This window comes from Neofelis nebulosa, chromosome 8, assembly GCF_028018385.1.
Source record: "Neofelis nebulosa isolate mNeoNeb1 chromosome 8, mNeoNeb1.pri, whole genome shotgun sequence".
Lineage (NCBI taxonomy): Eukaryota > Metazoa > Chordata > Mammalia > Carnivora > Felidae > Neofelis > Neofelis nebulosa.
The window spans coordinates 45,968,888-45,990,029 of NC_080789.1; the positions used below are offsets into that span (position 1 = coordinate 45,968,888).

The window sequence follows — 21,142 nt, forward strand, 5'->3', positions numbered from 1 at the left end:
TAGAGTCCAGAAATAAACCCTTTACATTTATGGTCAATTGATTTTCAACCAAAGTGCCAATTCAATTCAATGGGGAAAGAATAATCTTTTTAACAAATGTTAAAAAACTATATCTTCATAACCTTGGGTTAGGTGATTGTTTCTCAGATATGATACCAAAAAACATACTCAGAGGAAAAATAGATAAATAAGATTTCGTCAAAATGAAAAACTTTTGTTCTTCAAAGAACACAATCCAGAAAAATAAAAGACAGAAAAAATTAAAAGATAACCCACAGTTTAGGAGAAAATATTTGTAAATCAAGTATCTCATAGGAGACAGTATCCCAAATATATAAGAAACTCTTATAACTCAACAATGAAAAGACAAATAAAGAAGTTTTTAAATGGGCAAAGGATTTGAATAGACATTTCCCCAAAGAGTATATGGCCAATAAGCACATGAAAAAAATGTCCAACATCATTAGTCGTTAGAGAAATGCAAATCAAAAAACACAATTAGACACATTTTCGCAAACCACTAGTATGGTTGAAATTAAAAAGTCACATAAGTGTTGGAAGGAAGTGGGAAACTTGAAGTCCTCATACATTGTTGGTGGGATGGAAATATGGTACAGCCACTTTGGAAAAGTTTGGTAGTTTCTCAAAATGTTAAACATATAGCTATCATATGACCCAGTGATTTTACTTCTAGGTATATGTCAGTAGTGTAGTCGCTTCAGAAAAATGTTTGACAGCTCCTCCAAAAGCTAAATCTAAAGTTACCATATGACTCAGTAATCCCACTCTTAGGTACACCTCTAAGAAAAATGAAAACAGGGGCGCCTGGGTGGCGCAGTCGGTTAAGCGTCCGACTTCAGCCAGGTCACGATCTCGCGGTCCGTGAGTTCGAGCCCCGCGTCAGGCTCTGGGCTGATGGCTCGGAGCCTGGAGCCTGTTTCTGATTCTGTGTCTCCCTCTCTCTCTGCCCCTCCCCCGTTCATGCTCTGTCTCTCTCTGTCCCAAAAATAAATAAAAAACGTTGAAAAAAAAAATTAAAAAAAAAAAAGAAAAATGAAAACATACGTCCCCACAAAAACCTGTACATGGATGTTCACAGCAACATTACCCCAAATAGCCAAAAGTGGGAACGACTCAAGTATCAACTGATGAAAAGACAAAACATGGTATATACATAAATGGCAATGTAAAGGAATGAAGTACTGATATGTGTTATGGCATGAATAAACTTTGAAAACATGCTCAGTGAAAAAAGCCAGTCACAAAAGACCACATATTTTATGATTCCATCTACATGAAATGTCTAGAAGAGGGCAAAAGAGAGGAAAAGGAGAGACACAGGAAGTAGATTAGTGGTTGCTAAGGACTGGAAAGAGGGGTGGGGTAGGTAAGAATCACTACTAACAGGTGGAGCGTTTCTCTGCAGGATAATAAAATATTCTAAAATTAGATATGGGTGATAGTTGCAAAACTTTGTGAATATACTGAAAAACACTGAAGTGTTTTTAGAGAGTGAGTTTTACAGCATAAGAATTCTATTTTAATTTTAAATCTTTTCTTAAAGACACTCTATTTATTTTCTTTAATTTATTTTAAAGACACTATAAAGACCTATATTTTCTGCCCCTATTCTACATAGCCAAGACACCTCCCTTCTTGCCCCCAGTAGATGAATGGAGCTTATTCTCTGGAGAGGGTAAAATAGAGGGCCTCTGGACTGACAGGCACCAAAGTTGAGAATAGGGGTATCATCCTGAAAGGAGAGTGATTAAATGAACTGGATACTGAGACTCACAAACCTCAGAAGGCTGACAGCTAGGCATTTATCCTCCAGCTAGGCAAAGCCTAGAGCATCTGAACAAAATGGAGCAGTCAGATCACCCTACAGTGAAGCCCACAGTTGACAAGCCCCAATTTAAATATTTGGCAGAGAGTGTGGGGTTGGATTAGTGAGAATTATGTATAAGATCAGTAGGTGAAAAGCCTCGATAAGAATTAGCTCCTCACTGTATGTTAACTATACTAGAATTAATCTTTTTTTTTTTTTTTTAAAGGAATTAGCTCTCAAAGGAAAATGAATGTTGGGGCTAAATTGCCTCAGCTAATTGCTTTGATCTAATCCATATTGCGGTATCAACTATATTGGCAGGTGGAAAGATACAGAATTTTGCATATGCATAGGGAGGACTGAGGGGAGGGGAAAGAGGGGTAAATCCACATCTTCCAAGATGGGGAGTCAGTGGACAATGCCTAAAACTGAAAATTAAAGTAGTAGCAACACAAGCATATTATAGCATCAAGAGATATGGAAGTAAATTCCAAAAGAATTAGCTGAAAGCTGAAAATCTTGCCAACAGGGAAGAGAAATTAGAGAGTGGGGAGAAGGAAAAAGACAGTTTCTCATAACAGCAAAACGTATGGAAACCATGTGCATATGTGACATTAATTACAAAAATTAAAAATTTTAGAAATAAATTATACTGCATCAAAATACAATGCTAACTAATTTGGATGTAAATTTTAAAAAATAAAAAATAAAATTAGAAAAAAATACAACACTAGTTTTGGATAACCACCCTGAGTTTAAATCTTTGCTGGGCCACTTACCTAGACATATTTGAGGACCTGTTACTTCATGTTTCTCAACCTCCATTTCTGTCATATAAGGTGATTAATATCTACATTTTATAGACCTGTTATGTCAATTAAATGGAATGTGTTTATAGTGTTTATCACAGTGACTGATAGATATTAGATGCTCAAAGTGTTAGATATATCCCTATCCCTCATTGATTCTGAAACCAGAGTGATAGAAATTTGGCACTGGTTTATAACCTTTGGAGAAGACATCCAAATACAAAATATTACAAATGAAGAGGGCCATGTAATCATTAATGGCCATGTGAGTAAAAAGTTAAGAAATAAGACAGGGTCTACAAAATTAGGGAAGTTTTATTTTAAGGACATCAGTGAGTCCTGAACAAAGGTATTTGTGATACCTATTGAGGCATTTGTGAAAACAAGAAAGAAATAATATAGGCCATCCTTTAATCAGCTGGAAAATGGAAGGACCTCCAGCCTGGGAGGCTTTTGACAATCAGGACAAAGATATAGAAAAAGGTGATATAAATAGACTAAGGAAACCAAGGAATATACATGGTTCACAATTGGAACAGACCAATCTTCCCACTCTATCAACTTTCCCCACCACACACACATACTTCCATTTTATAGGCAAAAGATGAGAGACCCTGAGGACTTCCTATTTTTCCCTTACCACTCACTCCAATCACTCTTGACATCAAGAGAAAGCTAAGCTTTAGAGATGCAGAGATATGTGTTGGGGGAAATGATAAAAAGAAATTAACTAAAAGTAAGAAAGAATTCTCCTGGCTACTCCCAAGGCAATGGAGAAAGCAGGTATGAAGGTATTAAAGAATAGATATGAAATGTGAGAGTATGGAAATAATTTAAAGAGAATCAATAATGATTATTTTGAAATTGGGAATCAACAAAAGTCTGATCTTGTCCTTAAATAATTTATTGTTCGGGTTTTAAGCCACTATTTCAGCCATTCAAGTTTATGTCACAAGCAAATTTGATACATGCCTTCTGTGCTTAAACTCATGTTGAATGAAGCAAAAGAAAAGGCTCAACTTGATAACACAAAACCAACCTAATTAGTTTGCTTGGCTTTTCTTCCCATTGACATCTGACTCCTACATCTTACAGGGTGAACTTCAGGCTCCATGGCAGGAATTGTTCACCATCACGACCCCACTCCTAGTTCCTCCAACTTCACCATATGAATACCATGCCAAAATAAATGTATACCATGTATGAAGTATTTCCTTGTTGCAGTAGTAATTTATCAATTAAAGGAAATGATATAAGCCTGCCATGACTACGTTTTGGGAAGCTCAAGCAGGCCCCTCCATAACACCATTTTCAAGGTATTCACAAACCAACATCATGTACATAGTTAATGAAGTAGCTGTTTATCTGGTACTTTAAATATCTACAAAAGGATCCAAACAAATAAGGCGGCGGGATGAAAAAAAGTCATAGGTTCAACTAAAACCTTAGAAAAATGTCAGTTTAACTTTTGAGTCTTCATCAAAATTGATTTGAATCATGATAGTCAATATGACTATGCTCACATTTCCACACAACACCACACAAGTGGCCTCCACCACCTCAACCCATATTAGAACAGGTGAAGGTATTTATAACACAATGGACACATATTTATTCCTTTCGGGTACCCCTAAATACTACAGAAAATATTATTTTGAGGGGAGAAATATTAACAAAGATAAAGCTCTAAACTCTGCAAGAAGTTTGTCTCAACCGACCAGATATCTAAACAACATAATCTAAAATTAAATCACAAAGGACAATTTGCTGTCTGACTGAACCTACCTATGGTTGAAAAATAACTTAAAACAGCAACCCACCACCTTAGGCATCTATTTGTTCCCTGATAAAATGTTCACTGTCAAATAAACACCATAATTTCCCATACTACTAAAAAGGCTTACTGCAGATAGATAGGTCTTATGATTGTTTTTAATTTTTATGATTACTGTATTTGCTATATTGACCAAGAGGGGTTGGCTTGAGAATGATCAGACCTCATTAATAAGCAAAATATGAGAAATATGCTGGTGTTCCCTATCATGTTTTTATAACAACTTTCATAAAAGGAGACTGATAAAAGACCAGCACATTTAAGCAAAATTTGAAGAGGATAAAAGTGAAGCACAAGGGAGATAGTGCTTTACTTTGGAGTCAGTAGTCAGTGTTTCAGATGAAACCAGAATACATGGTTCAAGACTTAAACTCAACATGACCTCAGTCAACAGGAAACAAACCATATGGTGTCCCAAGGCTGTTCCTGTAGGATACTATGTTTTGAGGGGAAAAAAAAAAAAAAAACCACAGAGCTTTAAGATAAAAAAAGATGGCCTGGGGCGCCTGGGTGGCGCAGTCGGTTAAGCTTCCGACTTCAGCCAGGTCACGATCTGCGGTCCGTGAGTTCGAGCCCCGCGTCGGGCTCTGGGCTGATGGCTCGGAGCCTGGAGCCTGTTTCCGATTCTGTGTCTCCCTCTCTCTCTGCCCCTCCCCCATTCATGCTCTGTCTCTCTCTGTCCCAAAAATAAAATAAAAAACGTTGGAAAAAAAAATTTAAAAAAAAAGATGGCCTGTGTGATATTTGGTTGCCATCAAGTAACAATGATAGCATTTATCAATGCTTAATCATGCCAGGCACCACATTAAACGTTTTGTATGTTTTCCATTTACTCCTCACAACTGGGGTATTATTTTTCACCTCCAGATGAGAAACAGAAGGCTCAGAGAAAACAGTTATGGTCACAAAACAAGGCAACTGAACCAGATCTCAAATCCATGACTGTCTGGCTCCAGTTTCACTTTTCTGTTCCATATTCTTAAGTTCAGTGAACATTTTCTACTATGAACAATTCCATCAGTTTGACTGAATTTTTCCCCTGACATCTGACTCCCAGAACTTATGGGATAAACCCTATGTCCACATAACGAACCTTATAAAGCTTAAGATGATGAAAGCATCCACATCCTACCCCAAGCCACCTTGAACTACTTGAGGAAACAAATGCCTCAAGCAAGTTGCACTATTTGTCCAGAAGTACCCCATTCATATTCTTTGTGTTTACATGGGTATGTAACTCTAAATTATGACCAAGACACTTTGAAATCAGTGATAAATAACAAGAAAAATAAGGTATGCAACGCTACCTAAGGATTTTAAAAGCAAGTTTAGGGGTGCCTGGGTGGCTCAGTCAGTTAAGCGTCCGACTTTGGCTCAGGTCATGATTTCACAGTTCGTGAGTTTGAGCTCCTCATCAGCCTCTGTGATGACAGCTCAAGAGCCTGGAGCCTCCTTTGGATTCTGTGTCTTTCTCTCTGTTCCTTTCCTGTTTGCCCTCTCTCTCTCAAAAATAAATAAAACACTTAAAAAAATTGTTTTTAAAGACAAAGTTTAACAAAGAATAGCATGTAATATATTTAAAATCCATAGTGATGCTGTCAGACAAGGCGAGAGCCCTTCAGACAAACTTGGGAATCTTAGAAAAGAGATTAAAATAAGAGGGATCCCCCTAGACCAAGGCCATGCCTTTCATGGATTCACTCTACTGTGAAACTATCCCATGATATGCTCAGCCACATGCAAAAGAATGAAACTGGACCATGATCTTACACAATACACAAAAACCAACTCAAAATGGTTAAGAAATGCTTACAATTGGGGTGCCTGGGTGTTCAGCCAGTTAAGCATCTAACTGTTGGTTTCAGCTCAGGTCATGATCTCACAGTTCATGAGTTCCAGCCCCGCATAGGGCTCTGTGCTTATGGCACAGAGCCTGCTTGGGATCCTGTCTCCAATCTCTCTGACCCTCCCCCACTCACGCTCTGTCTCTCAAAAATAAAAAAGAAATGCTTACAATTATTGAGTCTTCATAGAAAAAACTCCCATTCTTCTAAACTTACCTTTTTATGTCTATTTCTGAAATACAGAATTGAAAAGGGATATGGAAATGTCAGCAACCTGGTTATGTGAAAAGCATTGCAAAATCAAGTTTAGAGAGTGGCCAAAAGAAGCAGTAATTTCTGTGGCAACGAATCTCCTTTTCCCCCTACAATATGGTAATCGTATTACTTGGTATTTACCCCAAAAATACAAAACACTAATTCGAAGGGACACATGCACCCCTACATTTATTGCACCATTATTTACAATAGCCAAGCTATGGAAGCAGCCCAAGTGTCCATCCACTGATGAATGGGTAAAGATGTGGTGTGTATATATGTATATGGGTAAAGAAAATGTACTGTGTGTGTGTGTACACACACATGGGTTCAAACCCTGCATCAGGCTTTATGCTGACAGTGCGTGTCCTGCTTGGAATTCTCTCTCCCTCTCTCTTTGCCCCTCCCCTGCTCATGCAAGGGAATAGATTAGGAAAAGGATCCTGTTGAGGCTGTAATGAAGAAGAAAGAAGAAGAAAGAAGAAAGAAGAAGAAGGAAGAAGAAGGAGGAGGAGGAGGAGAAGGAATGAGTTCTCTCTCATGTCTGGAATGAGTCCACTGTAAGTTAGGACCAAGGGAATAGATTAGGAAAAGGATCCTGTTGAGGCTGTAATGAAGAAGAAAGAAGAAAGAAGAAAGAAGAAAGAAGAAAGAAGAAAGAAGAAAGAAGAAGAAGAAGAAGAAGAAGAAGAAGAAGAAGGAGGAGGAGGAGGAGGAGGAGGAGGAGGAGGAGGAGGAGGAGGAGGAGGAGGGGAGGAAGAGAAGGAATGAGTTCTCTCTCATGTCTGGAATGAGTCCACTGTAAGTTAGGACCAAGGGAATAGATTAGGAAAAGGATCCTGTTGAGGCTGTAATGGCCCCAAGATCCTGTCACCCGAATTCAATCTGCTGGCCATCAGCTCATAATTAAGAAAAGATGTGCCTAGGCCAAGGCTAACCCACCCATTCTGTAAGTTTCAGTTTATGAAACTAGGGCTTGTCACCCTTCTTAGGTATGAAATGTCAAGGAAAGAGATTCTGTTCCCTTCTATCCTCACCAATCAGTAAAACTTTGGCATGAGTCATACATACTAAACAGAAAGCATAAAGGCTAATTTGGAAAACCAAATTAGTAAGTTAACATCCTGTTAAGTAACAGGATGTGAAAGAAGCTAGTGAGAACCATAAGACTGGGCTTCCCCTTCTTTGGGAAGTCCATTAGCCTTTTCTAGACTCCTTAAAAGCTCTGTAAACCAAAACAAAGTATTTGTCCCAAAGTTACTCAGAAGTTGAATTTAAATTGGGCAATTTAACAAAATTCAGTTTTTAGACTTAACTTCTTTACAACCTAATATGTGCAAAGGAATGTATCTTGAATTTTGTCTTTTTGGGAGGAAGAGGATATAGGAACACCTATGTGTTTATAATAGCATGTCTATTAAGAGTACAAAAAGTAAAAGTACTTAAACAATTTCACTCAGAAAACTTAACAATTTGGTCTTCACATTGCCTATTTGGGTTAGATGCTGTTAACTGCTAATGACTTCTTAGTCAGCAAATACTCCATTTGGCTCACTTAACACTTGACTCAGCTAACAAAAAGCAAGTGCCCTAAATTTCCTTTGGGTGTATCCTGCATAGTTGTGCCCAACAGTGACAGCAGCATGCAGTGTAATTGCTGAGCACTCAGAAGTACCTTGATGCTTCTCCACTGGAGAGCAATTTGGTTTACAAAGTGAGCCTGTGACACCCATGAAGAGATTCTAGTCCCTCGTACAACCAGGCCATACAGTATCTAAACCAATCTAGAAACAGCCCTATTTGTGTTTTTAAAGCAGTCTGCTAACCCATTGGGTTTGGTGCCCCCAGACTGGTGTGGTGTTGGAAACATCTATTTATTGACAGTCCCAGCAAAAGCCCATCTCTGAGGTTAATAAGTCTTCTTAATTAAAAAAGCTGAATCAGAAATGGGACTGCTCATTGATCACAGCTAAGCCTATCGGAATGTTCTTTTCACTCTATCTTCTTTTGCACATAGATATATGAGAAGCAATATACCATATAGATATTTGAGAAGCATATTAAATAGCTGACTCCCTGTTATTCTAACATTCCAATTATAACTTTAAGCAAATATGGTATTTCTGATTCCTGACAGTTATTAGAAAAAGAGACTCTGGTTATAATCAGCTTTTCTTTACAGTGAATTTGTAAACAGTATAATTTCCCACAGGCTAAAATAAAAGTGCTTTGGATATCTAAAAAGAGTTACAGAAGTATGTCCAGTCCAAATTGCCTTACCCCACCCCACCCCACCTTTGCATCAAAGGGCAACACAATGTTTTTCCCTATGTCAAGATGGATAACCTAAAAAATAGGAATCTATTAACAAAACGGTGAGAAAAAGATTTGTAATCAGAACAATACTCAAAAATCTACAACTTAAAATCCTCATATAAGAACCCAAGAGGAGAGCAGGCCACATACATTGCAACATTCAAATGACAGTGTATTCACATTAAAAGTACAGATGTTTAGGATCAGGTAATGACACTAGATACTGATGGAAACCTCTCATATTCACTTCAAATTTAATCCTGTTTCATGTTTAGAAATAAAGTAACACTGGGAATGCCTGGGTGGCTTGGTTGGTTAAGTGTCTAACTCTTGATTTCAGCTCAAGTCATGATCTCACGGTGTCTGAGTTGAAGCCCACATCGGGCTGTGTGCTGAGCGCATGGAGCCTGCTTGGGATTCTGTCTCCCTTTCTCTCTGCCCCTCCACTTCTCACTCTCTCTCAAAACAAATTAAAAAAAAAAAAAGTTTTTAAAAGTTACACTGGAAATTTATCTTCAAAATGTAGAACGGAGGGGGAAAACTACATAGAATAAGCCATGATGACTGTCACACTTTTTACTAAAAATGGTGGCCCAAACTAGGGCAAATCCACCTTATCATCAAGAAACTATTTTAAAACTCACAGACTTGTCTACTAGACCGTAAGTCAAAATGTTAACCTATGAAATATATAATGGCAGTTCTCTAACTTCAGGGAGGCTCAGGAACCACCTGGATGCCTGGAGAAAATGAGAGACACTTTGCTAAACTATGTGACTTGTCCCCAAAAATATGCACACAAGACTTCAAATACAGTAAAAGATTCATACATCTTCTGAAAGCCCCAAGTAAAGAAATCCAAGCTAGAAGGATGTTGCCTGGTTACAGTGACACAAAAGTCAGGTAAAGTTCTAGGTTCTTCAATAAACATTCTCGGTTACTTTATACAAATTATCTTTAATAATGGACATATATGAAATTCCCATAAGAATTCATTGGCATCCATAAAAACCCTTGGAAATGTCAGGTTCAGCTTTTCCTTATCCAAGCTTTTTAGTCAACACCAAGACTAAAGTTCCTAGCATACGAAGAGATGAAGAATCCTACTTAGACACATGAGACAATCAAAATAGAGATGTTCTTAAATTCAAAAAGGCCTCCCACAGACTCTCATATCAGAATTGAAAATACTTTTTATAGTTAAATCAGAAATTACTTAAATTTTAACAACTTTAAATACCAGATAATATGTATTAATATTTTACATATTATCAGGGTACAAAAGGAACATCTTATGAAAACTGAAATAAATCTTTAAGAAGTCAATCTAACCAATTTACCTGAACTATTTTCACAACCTCAATAGCTCAAGTTTATATAGCATTTCCTAAGTGGGTTTTATGGCTCTCGTTAAGACTTTATCTAACACTATGCTGTATTATTATTTAAAAATGAGCTATACAGAAATTCAGACTGTTTAGTAAAAATGTTTTAACAAGTAGTTTTATAATAAAACTTGACAGAAGTTCAACTTACTAAATGTGCTAAGATTTTTTTTTTTAACTCCGAAGTAGATATTGCATTACATAGTGGGGGAAAAAACCTCTCAAAACCCCTATCCAGGAAGAACAAGAAGGACATCAAGATGTTCTAAGCAATTTCCTGAACAGCAGGAAATGAAAGGCTGAAGAGGCCGAGTTTCTAATCAGTTTACTTTTTTTTTTTTTTTGTCTAAATAGACTTACTCATTATTAACTGATGAAAGATAACACACATATGATATTAAAAACTAAAATCTAATGATTCTCCTGTCATGATTGTCAGTTAATACTCAAGTAGGAAAAAAGTTCATTTGGTTCCCTAGGGTTTTTTTTTTGGGGGGGGGGGTGGAAATCTATCTACTGGACCATTTCAGAACTGCATAACTTTTATTTTACATTATTAACATCAATTGCAGGAAGTTGCTTTCCCAAGTCAGACAACTATATCCTCCAAGACAGCACTATGCCCAAGTCCATGCTGATGAAAATTCATTTTCAGTTATAAAAGGGGTCATGTTTCTTTCTCACGTCCATAACTTATTCCAAAGATTGTTTCAATAACATAAAAATAGGAAATGTCCTGGGGACCAGCTTGGATTTTTTTATTCTTCCAGTGAAGAACTAGCAGACTGCTTCTAAGTGTAATTTAACTGAAAACACTACTTCAAATTTATTTAATGATATGTACAGGAGTTAACAAATTACAATTAAAACGGAATCAGTTATGTTAATTCCACATAACTTAAAATCATGCAACACTGCATGGTAAAAACAACAGCTTCGTTCATATACAAAAAAGTATTTTTTGAGACTCGTGATAGTATATTGAAATTTTTGACATAAGCTTTCTGCAAAGAGCATTTTATAAAAATTTAAAGACCTGATTAATCAGTTAATGCATTATTAGGAAAGATAATAAACACATTAGTAAAGTGAGGTTACAAGCAATTAATTTTAAAATTACACAAGGTACAGGGTTGAATGTAGTCTCATGAAATAAATGTTTGGTTAAGAAAATAGTTCTGAAAAAGTTATCATACTGAAGCTATGTATTACTTTTGTCAAATCAGGTTATATAAATCAATAGTCAAGTTTATTCAGTTAAAGAAAATATGCCTATCCTTTCTTATACTCATAAATAAGTACTTATTATATAGTCTTTATATACAAGTGAAGAAAAGTTCAATGTAAAAAATATACTGCCAATCCACTTATTATGGTTGAAATAGCTCTTTTTATCTACACATTAAATTGCATTGATGAAAATATCCAATTTAAATCACATTCAACCAGCATAAATATTTAAGCTGAGTACTGTTGTAAACAATAGAGAAAAACAAATTCTTTTATTTCATCACTTGTGTAACACAATCTACTTCTCAGCTTAGAACGCTATAGAGAAGCCTAAGATTTAATTTAATCAATTCCAAAACCCACTAAACTTAGAGTAAACAAAGTGAATGTTTTTCAAAGTGCATAATTTCCAACTCATCCACTTGTAATATTTATCCAATTCCAGTTCATCAGCAAGAAAATAAAATGTACTTGGCTATAAAAATACTAAGGAATGTTATTGAAAAGGAAAGGCTATTTGGTAGAAGTAACTACAAAAATAATTAGTTTAAATCTTTGTAAAGCTTTAATGCAAGAACATCAGTACACTTTCTTTCCATAAACCTTAAAGCATGATCAACACCAAGATTTTAAATTTCCTCCTTTCAAGTACTTGAAAAAGGTCGCAACCAAGTGTCTCTTCAAAAATTAAGCAAGAAGAATGATCATGCAGGTGTTAATCTGCTAACATTTGGGGACACTGATATCTGTGTTGTGTTGTCATCTCTGGCTCCACTGGTAGCAAGTACGGGCAAGGCATCACTCTGAAATGTAGATGCAGGACAACTAGTCATGGCAACGCTCTCATCTTCACCGGTGTCTGAATCTGGTGTTGCAACTTCACTGTCCTGAAGCCCCAAGATCTCACAAACTGCTTGTGGCAATTCCTAAATATGCAAAATCAAACACAAAACCATCATTCACTGTAGAGGAAAAGTAATCACAAAATAACATTTGGACTTAAGACTACACTGATTCCAGAATGTGAATAATTATTCTAACAGTGTAATTGTTACGTATCTTCTCACAGCTTCCTTCTTCAGATGAAATTCTAACCAGTTTTTTCTTAAGTGGTTCCCTGATGTTCTATTCTGAATTAGTCACTCTCCACCCCATCCTACCACTCCCACAAATGTAAGTTTTCTAATATTTTGAATTTATTTCATTCTCCTTGTTACTATAGTATCTTAGATATCAACTGAAATCTTATTTACACTATCTTTCTCCCTTAATACCCAAGGTTCCTTAAAGAAAGAAGTGTCTCACTCACATACTTTGAACAGAACAGCTATCAAATAAATGCTGGTAGAAGTGAACCATAAGTATTTGGAACCGTGAACAAATGACACAAAGACCAAACAGGAACTCTCATAAAAATACGAAAGCCAAAACACATCAGAATAGAATGATTTAGTTCAAAGTCAGATCATATCAAATTTGCCTTGTTTTCAGAAATATCTGAGAGCTTCACTGATACAAATGTAAGGATATAGACTAAATACCACTCATTTAATTTAATTATTTCTGATTAGCATCTGTCTTTATTTGGGGATACCACATTTAATATGAGGTCCTAGTCTGTATTCACTAATTCTACTGGATAACACATCAATACTTCAATTCTACAGCCCCCTTTAGTTGTTGCAGAAATGTTTTCATTATTTTTGCCATTTTTCTGTACGATGTTTCTTATCTAGCGTAATTAATCAACTGTTTTCAATTAAGTGCTGTAACCCCATAATGGTAAACAAAATGCTAGCCAATGCTTGGTGTCTGCCTTCAACCTGCTAAAACTGCCTTTATCTTACATCTATAAAGAAAAATTTGTTCTTGACCACCAAAAACATACAAACAAAAAAATCTTACAATTATTTAAAACACTGTATACCTTGCATTTTACCATCTGTAGAGAAATTGCTTCTGCCTTGCATAGTACATCTTCCACATCAATTTTCATGGACAATTCATTGATATGCTAAAATGAATCCATAAAATAAAATAATTGAAACTAAAAGCACTAATATATTCTACTATATAAACAATTTATTACCAGTTATATTTCACTACACATAAAATCTGTAAAATAAAAATATTCACATACTACAAATATTCAAGAGATTCAATATATCTTTCAGTTTTAAAGTTAAAGAATAGCTAATAAGCTTATGGAACATTAAATCCAACAGTTGTCCCAAGTCTACCATCTCAAAGTTCTAAGCAAAAGACAATTATTTTTTTAAAAAACTAAACTACATAAAAAAGCATTTGTTAAATTTATTTTTCTTCCAAATTAGCCAGGTAAAAATAACTGCCCAATATGTATTCAACAAACTGTCATTCTCAGAGAGTCAGTCCTAGTACTGTTATTGATATAAGTTTTAACTCAAGGGATTCAATAAAGCTCCAAGGAAATGTTTTGTGTATCAGTACCACCAAACAGAAGAAAGAGCCAAAATATTAAAATCTAAATTAAAGGAATAACTACCTTAAGTATCTCATTAAAGCCATAATGCTTTTCCATTATTTGCTGCTTTTCTGATTCCAGAATAGCACAACAGAGAAGAAGATGGAAATTTTTACATGGCAGTTCGGTCCACATTACCTATAAAAAATAGAACTATTTAGTAAACTATTTCAATTCTAAGATATTTCCCTCCCAGAAACAACGCTGAACTCTAAATGACTTCTATGCAAAGTAGAAGGTGCCTAGATGGGGTAGGCCACCGTTTTTCTAGTTAGGAAGTGAGGAGTAGGGAAGTGAAATCTTAGCTTATATCCATAATAACTAACATCAAGTTTAACACTATGTGAATATGATGAATTCCAAATGGTGGCACTTTAAGTAACTACAATTAGCAAATCACCGAGCCTGACCTAAATGATAAATGTTATTAATTAAGAAGCTGTATCATAAGTAAGGTATAAGGGTTAGAGGCATTTTCAGTATTTCTCTGTGCCTTCAGTTTCTCACTTTTAAATCATCTTCAGTCTCAAAGTTGGGGGGGGGGGGTAGGGGGGCTATATCCTAGATGGTAAAATTCAGCTAAATAGTGCATGGAATCAAAACCACCCAGAGACAGCTCTACATTATATTACATAACACAGAATATCCATGACTGTGACAAAAACTGAATCAACTACCCAAAATTTATACCCAAATGTATAAAACATTTGGTCAATAGCTGCATGTACTAAACAGAGATAATGACCTCAAATTTAAGGCCTTAATTTCCTCCTGTTAACCTACATAATAATATCTTACCTGGAAAAATTAAAAGACACACATAAAGAATACCTGAAATGTTTTACTTCTTTTCAAGTTGAATAATTTTCAGAGTGAATCCAATTTTTGAAAGTTTAATTACAGTGCAATTAACCTCAAAGTTTTCATTAAAAGTTCAATTTATTTGGTAAACAGATTGAGGATTATTCTAGCTATATAGTAATAATATTCTCAATTCATCTTTTAAAAAAGAAGTTGAGACATTTATTTAATCAAATCGATAAACTTTAAAATATAATTCCATACAGAAAACAAACTGGTAGTTGTCAAAGGGAGAAAGGGGATGGGTGGATGCGCAAAACAGGGGAAGGGGATTAAGAGGTACAAAATTCCAGTACAATAGGGTATATATATGTGTGTGTGTATATATACATATATACACACACATATACATATATATATGTGCATATATGTGTATGTATATACACATATATATATAGTCAATAGTACTGTCATAAATTTGTATGGTGACAGATGGTAACTATATTTATCATGGAGAGCATTTTGTGATGTATGTAAATGCTGAATCGCTATGTTGTACACTAAACTAATATAATACTTTATGTCAACTATACTCCAATTTAAAAATAAAGAGGGGTGCCTGGGTGGCTCAGTCGGTTGAGTGTCTAACTCTTGATTTTGGCTCAGGTCATGATCCCAGGGTTGTGGGATCAAGCCCCACATTGGGCTCCAGGCTGAGTGTGGAGCCTGCCTGAGATTCTCTCTCGGTCTCCCCATCCGTCCCTCTCCCCTGCTCGCACACAACTTCCCAAATAAAATTAAAAAAAAAAATTTTTAATATTATTTTTGAGAGAGACAGAGACATAGTGTGAGCAGGGGAGGAGCAGAGAGAAAGAGACACAAAATCTGGAACAGGCTCCAGGCTCTGAGCAAGCTGTCAGCACAGAACCCAACACGGGCTCAAACACACAAACCACAAGATCATGACCTGAGCCGAAGTCGGACACTTAACCAAATGAGCCACCCAGGCGCCCCTCAAATAAAATGTAAAAGTATCATAAACCCCCCAAAACAAACCAAAAAACCACACAAAGAAACAAACAATAAATACATTTTTGAAAAGTACAATGTATTTACTGGAAAATTAGGATGTGATGATTACTGTGTTTTTTTGCTTAACTATCAAACCATTAAGATTAAATTTCATGACAACCCTCAAAAAATAAATTTTCATTAAATTAAGTATGATTCCAGGTAAAGAACAGGTGAGTTTTACTTCTAATTTCAAAGAAAGGAAGTTATCCTACACAAAGCAATGATCCTTTGTCAGCACATCACCTTCTCTAATGGTAGCTGACAGTACAGGAACCAGTCTCCAGCTGTAAAAACTCAGAGGGCACAGGAGTTCCACTATACAGAAGTCTATTTATTATCCAAATGAATTATTTCCCCCATTCCTTCCTTAGGAGAGTTTCTGTAATCCCTAATCTTTATGAAGATAAGGTAGCAATTAGTCATTACACCAATATTCTATTCTAAAAGCACACTGATCCATTAACACTGATCCATTAACAGTCAGTCCATTAACACTGACTGTCAGTGATTAAATGTGACCTTTCTTTCCTATCTTTGCTGTGCACATTCTAAAAAATAAAGACCTCTCACCTGTTCTTGAGGGCAATTTGGCAAAATCTATCAACAGCCTTAAAAACTGACTACTCTTTGATTCAGAGATGTCTTGAAATTTATTCTAAGGACATATTCAGAGGTATCCATGAAAATTTGAATATTAAGATACTTGCCTTAGTGTTAAATATGATGTCATTGCAATGCTGTTGTGCAAACAAGCAAAATATCTATCAGGTAGGAATTAAATGGTCGTTAACCATTCATCAGTTGATGGACATTTAGGCTCTTTCCATAATTTAGCTATTGTTGAGAGTGCTGCTATAAACATTGGGATACAAGTGCCCCTATGTATCAGTACTCCTGTATCCCCTGGGTAAATTCCTAGCAGTGCTACTACTGGGTCATAGGGTAGGTCTATTTTTAATTTTTTGAGGAACCTCCACACTGTTTTCCAGAGCGGCTGCACCAATTTGCATTCCCACCATCAGTGCAAGAGGGTTCCCGTTTCTCCACATCCTCTCCAGCATCTATAGTCTCCTGTTTTGTTCATTTTAGCCACTCTGACTGGTGTGAGGTGATTATCTGAGTGTGGTTTTGATTTGCATTTCCCTGATGAGGAGCGACGTTGAGCAATGAGAAAGAATGAAATATGGCCTTTTGTAGCAACATGGATGGAACTGGAGAGTGTTATGCTAAGTGAAATAAGTCATACAGAGAAGGACAGATTCCATATGTTTTCACTCCTATGTGGATCCTGAGAAACTTAACACAAGACCATGGGGGAGGGGAAGAAAAAAAAACTGGTTAGAGAGGGAGGGAGCCAAAACATAAGAGACTCCTAAAAACTAAGAACAAACTGAGGGTTCATGGGGGGTGGGAGGGATGGGTGGGTGGGTGATGGGTATTGAGGGCACCTGGGATGAGCACTGGGTGTTGTATGGAAACCAATTTGACAATAAATTTCATAATAAAAAAAATTTTTCAAATAAATGAAATAAAAAAAAATTAAATGGTCATAGATTCATGAGATGTTTATTACATTATTAATATTTTTCTCTAACTTAAATTTCTTTTAAAAAGCCAAACACAAGTCAGCTCCCTCCCAATACTTCACACTACAAAGTGCTATCTCAACAGACTGGCCTGTCAAAACTTCCTTGAACTCTATACAAACCTATACCAGAATGCATCAGAGTCTCACATAAAGTCAAGCCTCCCAAGGAAAGAACACAAATATAAATGGTCTAGAGACCTTGTTCTGGGAAACCTAGTGGCCCAGAAACTTCATGAGGATTGTGATTTATAGAAAAATGCTCCAAAGACCAGATATTCAATTTAAGATCATAAAATTTTAAGGAGAGACCACAAAAACCATATTTATACTATACTTATTACATACTTGCTTTAGAAATTTCAGTTAGACTATTATAATTCATTTATACTCTATAGAACAATAAAGTATTTTCCATAATAAATATTACATTTGTAAAATAATTTCAGAACTTACCTCCCATAATCGAAGAATATCTAGAAAACTAAATTCCCTTTTAAATCTGATTAAAAGCCATCTGAAGCAAAAATAAAGGTATCCAGAGTCCTGAGATTCTATACAGAAGAAAAAAAACATATATATGGCTTACTCTTATGTTAATTATCTCAGAATACAGTGACCTATTTCAAACTCAAATTCTTCTACACAGCTTAAGCTATTAGAAGTCCTATAAATTTAATTGCCTTTACTAATTCAAAGAAACAATTATTCAAATTTGTTTGAAAGAAAACCATAAAATAGTAATAATTCATTTTATGAATAAACTGTTTTAAGGCATAATTATAGATAGTTTGGTACCACACTTTGATTTCTCAGAGGAACTCAGGCAACAGTGACAGAGTATATGGGGCTTTCAGACAGTTCTTTACACTTTTTCTCTTTGTATATTACCCTACAACTTGCTGGGTGTATAATTTGATTAACCAAACTTACCTAAGTAACTGCAAAATCCACTATCCAACAATCGAAGTAAGGTACTGAGCTGAATTAGTTGGGTCTTCATGCCTTGCATTTGTTCTTCAAAATTTTGATGCTTTAAAGGGAAATAAATGTTACCACATAAGTAATACTGAATACATATTTTATAGTACAAAATCACTGATAGATAAAGCAAGAGTCTAAGGACAAATGCTGGATTTATACCACACTGGTTATATTAAAAAAAAATCACAACAAATTAAAAAGCTAAAGCAAAATTAAAAAGGAGGGAAGAAAATCCCTGGAATCAAACTAAGGATTACTTGTTTTCCTCTATTCATTTGACTTAAAGAAGAACGCAGAGCTACAGATGGATACACTTATTTCTTACATCAAATAAGAAACTTGGTGAAAGAAATACACACTTGCGAAATAAACTTTTATCAAGTCACTTCCACTGGTAAATATTTCTTCAAATTGTCATATAAAATAAAATTAATTTTAGCTTTAACATTTACTTCATTTTAAAGAATTATTTCTTAAATTTGATGACACTAGGGAATCTGTGAAGTCAAAATCATTTGCATGACAATTCCAAAATATTATATACATTTTGCACTTTAAATTCTCCCCCAAGTATGAAGGGCTATATGAGTGACACTGCAATAGAATGAATACAGGAGCAGGTAAGAAAATCCAGCTGTCTTCCATTAAAGTAGACACTGAAGAAAATGGAAAATGGAAAACAATCCCTCTTCTCAGTAAACTGTTTCCATTTGGAAAAGTTGCTTTTCATTAAAAAAAGGTTATAGGTGTTATAGTATAAAGGTTTGTTATTTTAAAATAATTAATAAATATTTATATATTTCTCAATATTAAGTTTTCATATGATAAACATCAAGAGATATATAACCTACATAAAGAAATGTTCAGAGTCCTCAATAATATTTAAGAGTGCGAAGGGGTCCTGAAATCACAAAGTTTAAGAACAGTTATGGTTTACTTTACATAGTTTAAATAATCTGCAAAGTTGAGTAAACTCCTTACCAAAACTTTACCCAAGTGTTGGGAGGTGGATAATGAGACCAAAATAACAGGAAGGTTCCTTAGATCATTCTGATCCCTTTTATCCATGTGCCACCAACTCCTCTACAGTAGCCTACTGTCCTAATGCTTATAAAAACCCTAAGGACAACATCTCTTCCCTCACACTTCTTTTTTAGTTTTGGAGACACAGCATCACTCTTAGCTTAAAAAAAAAAAAAAATTAAGGCTACTCATTCTCAAAAAACTGATTTTTCTTTTATGCCTTAAGGAACTAGTTTACTAGATTGACACAAGCCTTTGGGATATCATTCCTTGACATTTACCACACAGAGCTGTAAGCGAAAGGCAAAATTAACTCTCTGATTAACAGCATCATTTTTTATTATGACAGCCAAAGGCTAGAGTTGTTTTGGGAGTACCAACATGGCATACTCTGCTATAAAAAGAAGCGCTCCAAAAATGACAGAAGACAACTTTGGAAAAGTAGCTACTCCTGGAGAAGGGAAAATCAGATCAACAATGGATATACAAATGGCTTCAATTGCATCTGTAAATAAATATATGTGCATATATACATACACATGTATATTCATATATATACATGCTCATATATATTCGTGTATATGTATATATACACATGTGTGTATATATATATGAGGAGGGAGGTGAGGAGAAGGAAGGGAGGAACTAAATTACACAGCAAAATGAATGGGTGGGTATAAGAAAGTTCATTAGATCATTTTGCTAATCTTTCTATAATATTTCTATAATAAATACAGCCTATGACTATCCCTACATTAGATGTGAGTAAATATAACAAGAGTAAATCTATGGACACCAGGTTCAGTCATCACAAAAGAAATAAAAACTTACATGAAATAAAGCTGTAAAACAAAAAGAAGGAGTCAAATAACAGTATGGATTTAAGGACACCAAACCAACAGCAACGCAGTAAAAAATAATCATGCAGATTATTTTGATTGCAACATGTTACCCTTTTATTCAAATATGAAAAAAATGTTAGTAGACAATATATTAAGAGATTTTTTTAGAATAAAGACTAGAAAAATCCCCAGACCATTCTCAATGGAAAAGGCAAACACAGAAACATTTACTATGAAAAAGAAGAATTTGAACCTTCATACACAAAAATGACAAATAGACCGTAAAGTGTGTATTACAGATGTTCATTTGAGACCTAAATACATGCACAAGTATGTATGTATGCATGCATGTATGTATATATATGGCATCATAAGTCCATTTTTTGCACATGTCAATATTGGCTCAATTTTATGGAAACTATTACTGTAAAAATCAAAATGCAGTCAGTATGTTCATGTTAATTCTAAAGTGTCTAAGCACTGGGGAAATCTTCATGTGTTTATTCTACAAAAATCTGTTGCACAAAAACCTCATGTTGGCATTAGGAAAATTCTGGAAGCATACCAGAGAACTAGTTAAACAAAGACATGAGCCTTTTATCAAGGAACATACTAGCTCTAGTGAAAAGAGGATAAACAACAAAAACACAAGAAAGGCAGACAACAGTTTTTATACAATTAGTATCAGTTGTACAGACCTTTATAACAAATGCCTCAGGTTTCTAGAGCACTTGGGAGTAATTGGAACTAAGAAGGCAGGTAAAATCAAATCAATCAAAAAGGTAAGGAAGACAAACTATGATATTAGCAGATTACTGCAATTAATAAT

At 35.2% G+C, this 21,142-nt stretch overlaps 1 protein-coding gene across 4 annotated transcripts in view; it reads right to left on the reverse strand.

Moving 5' to 3' along the window:
* Positions 1–11,088: 11,088 nt before the first annotated feature.
* Positions 11,089–21,142, reverse strand: part of TBC1D15 (TBC1 domain family member 15) — a 76,553-nt gene continuing 66,499 nt past the window's right edge. For all 4 annotated transcript variants that reach the window (XM_058742024.1, XM_058742027.1, XM_058742025.1 and 1 more), the window contains 5 exons: positions 18,398–18,497; positions 17,921–18,018; positions 14,026–14,142; positions 13,429–13,515; positions 11,089–12,427 (listed from right to left, as the gene is read on the reverse strand). In XM_058742024.1, the coding sequence (XP_058598007.1) occupies positions 12,206–12,427; positions 13,429–13,515; positions 14,026–14,142; positions 17,921–18,018; positions 18,398–18,497 (624 nt within the window). In that variant the 3' untranslated portion in view covers positions 11,089–12,205. The remainder of the gene's footprint in view (positions 12,428–13,428; positions 13,516–14,025; positions 14,143–17,920; positions 18,019–18,397; positions 18,498–21,142) is intronic.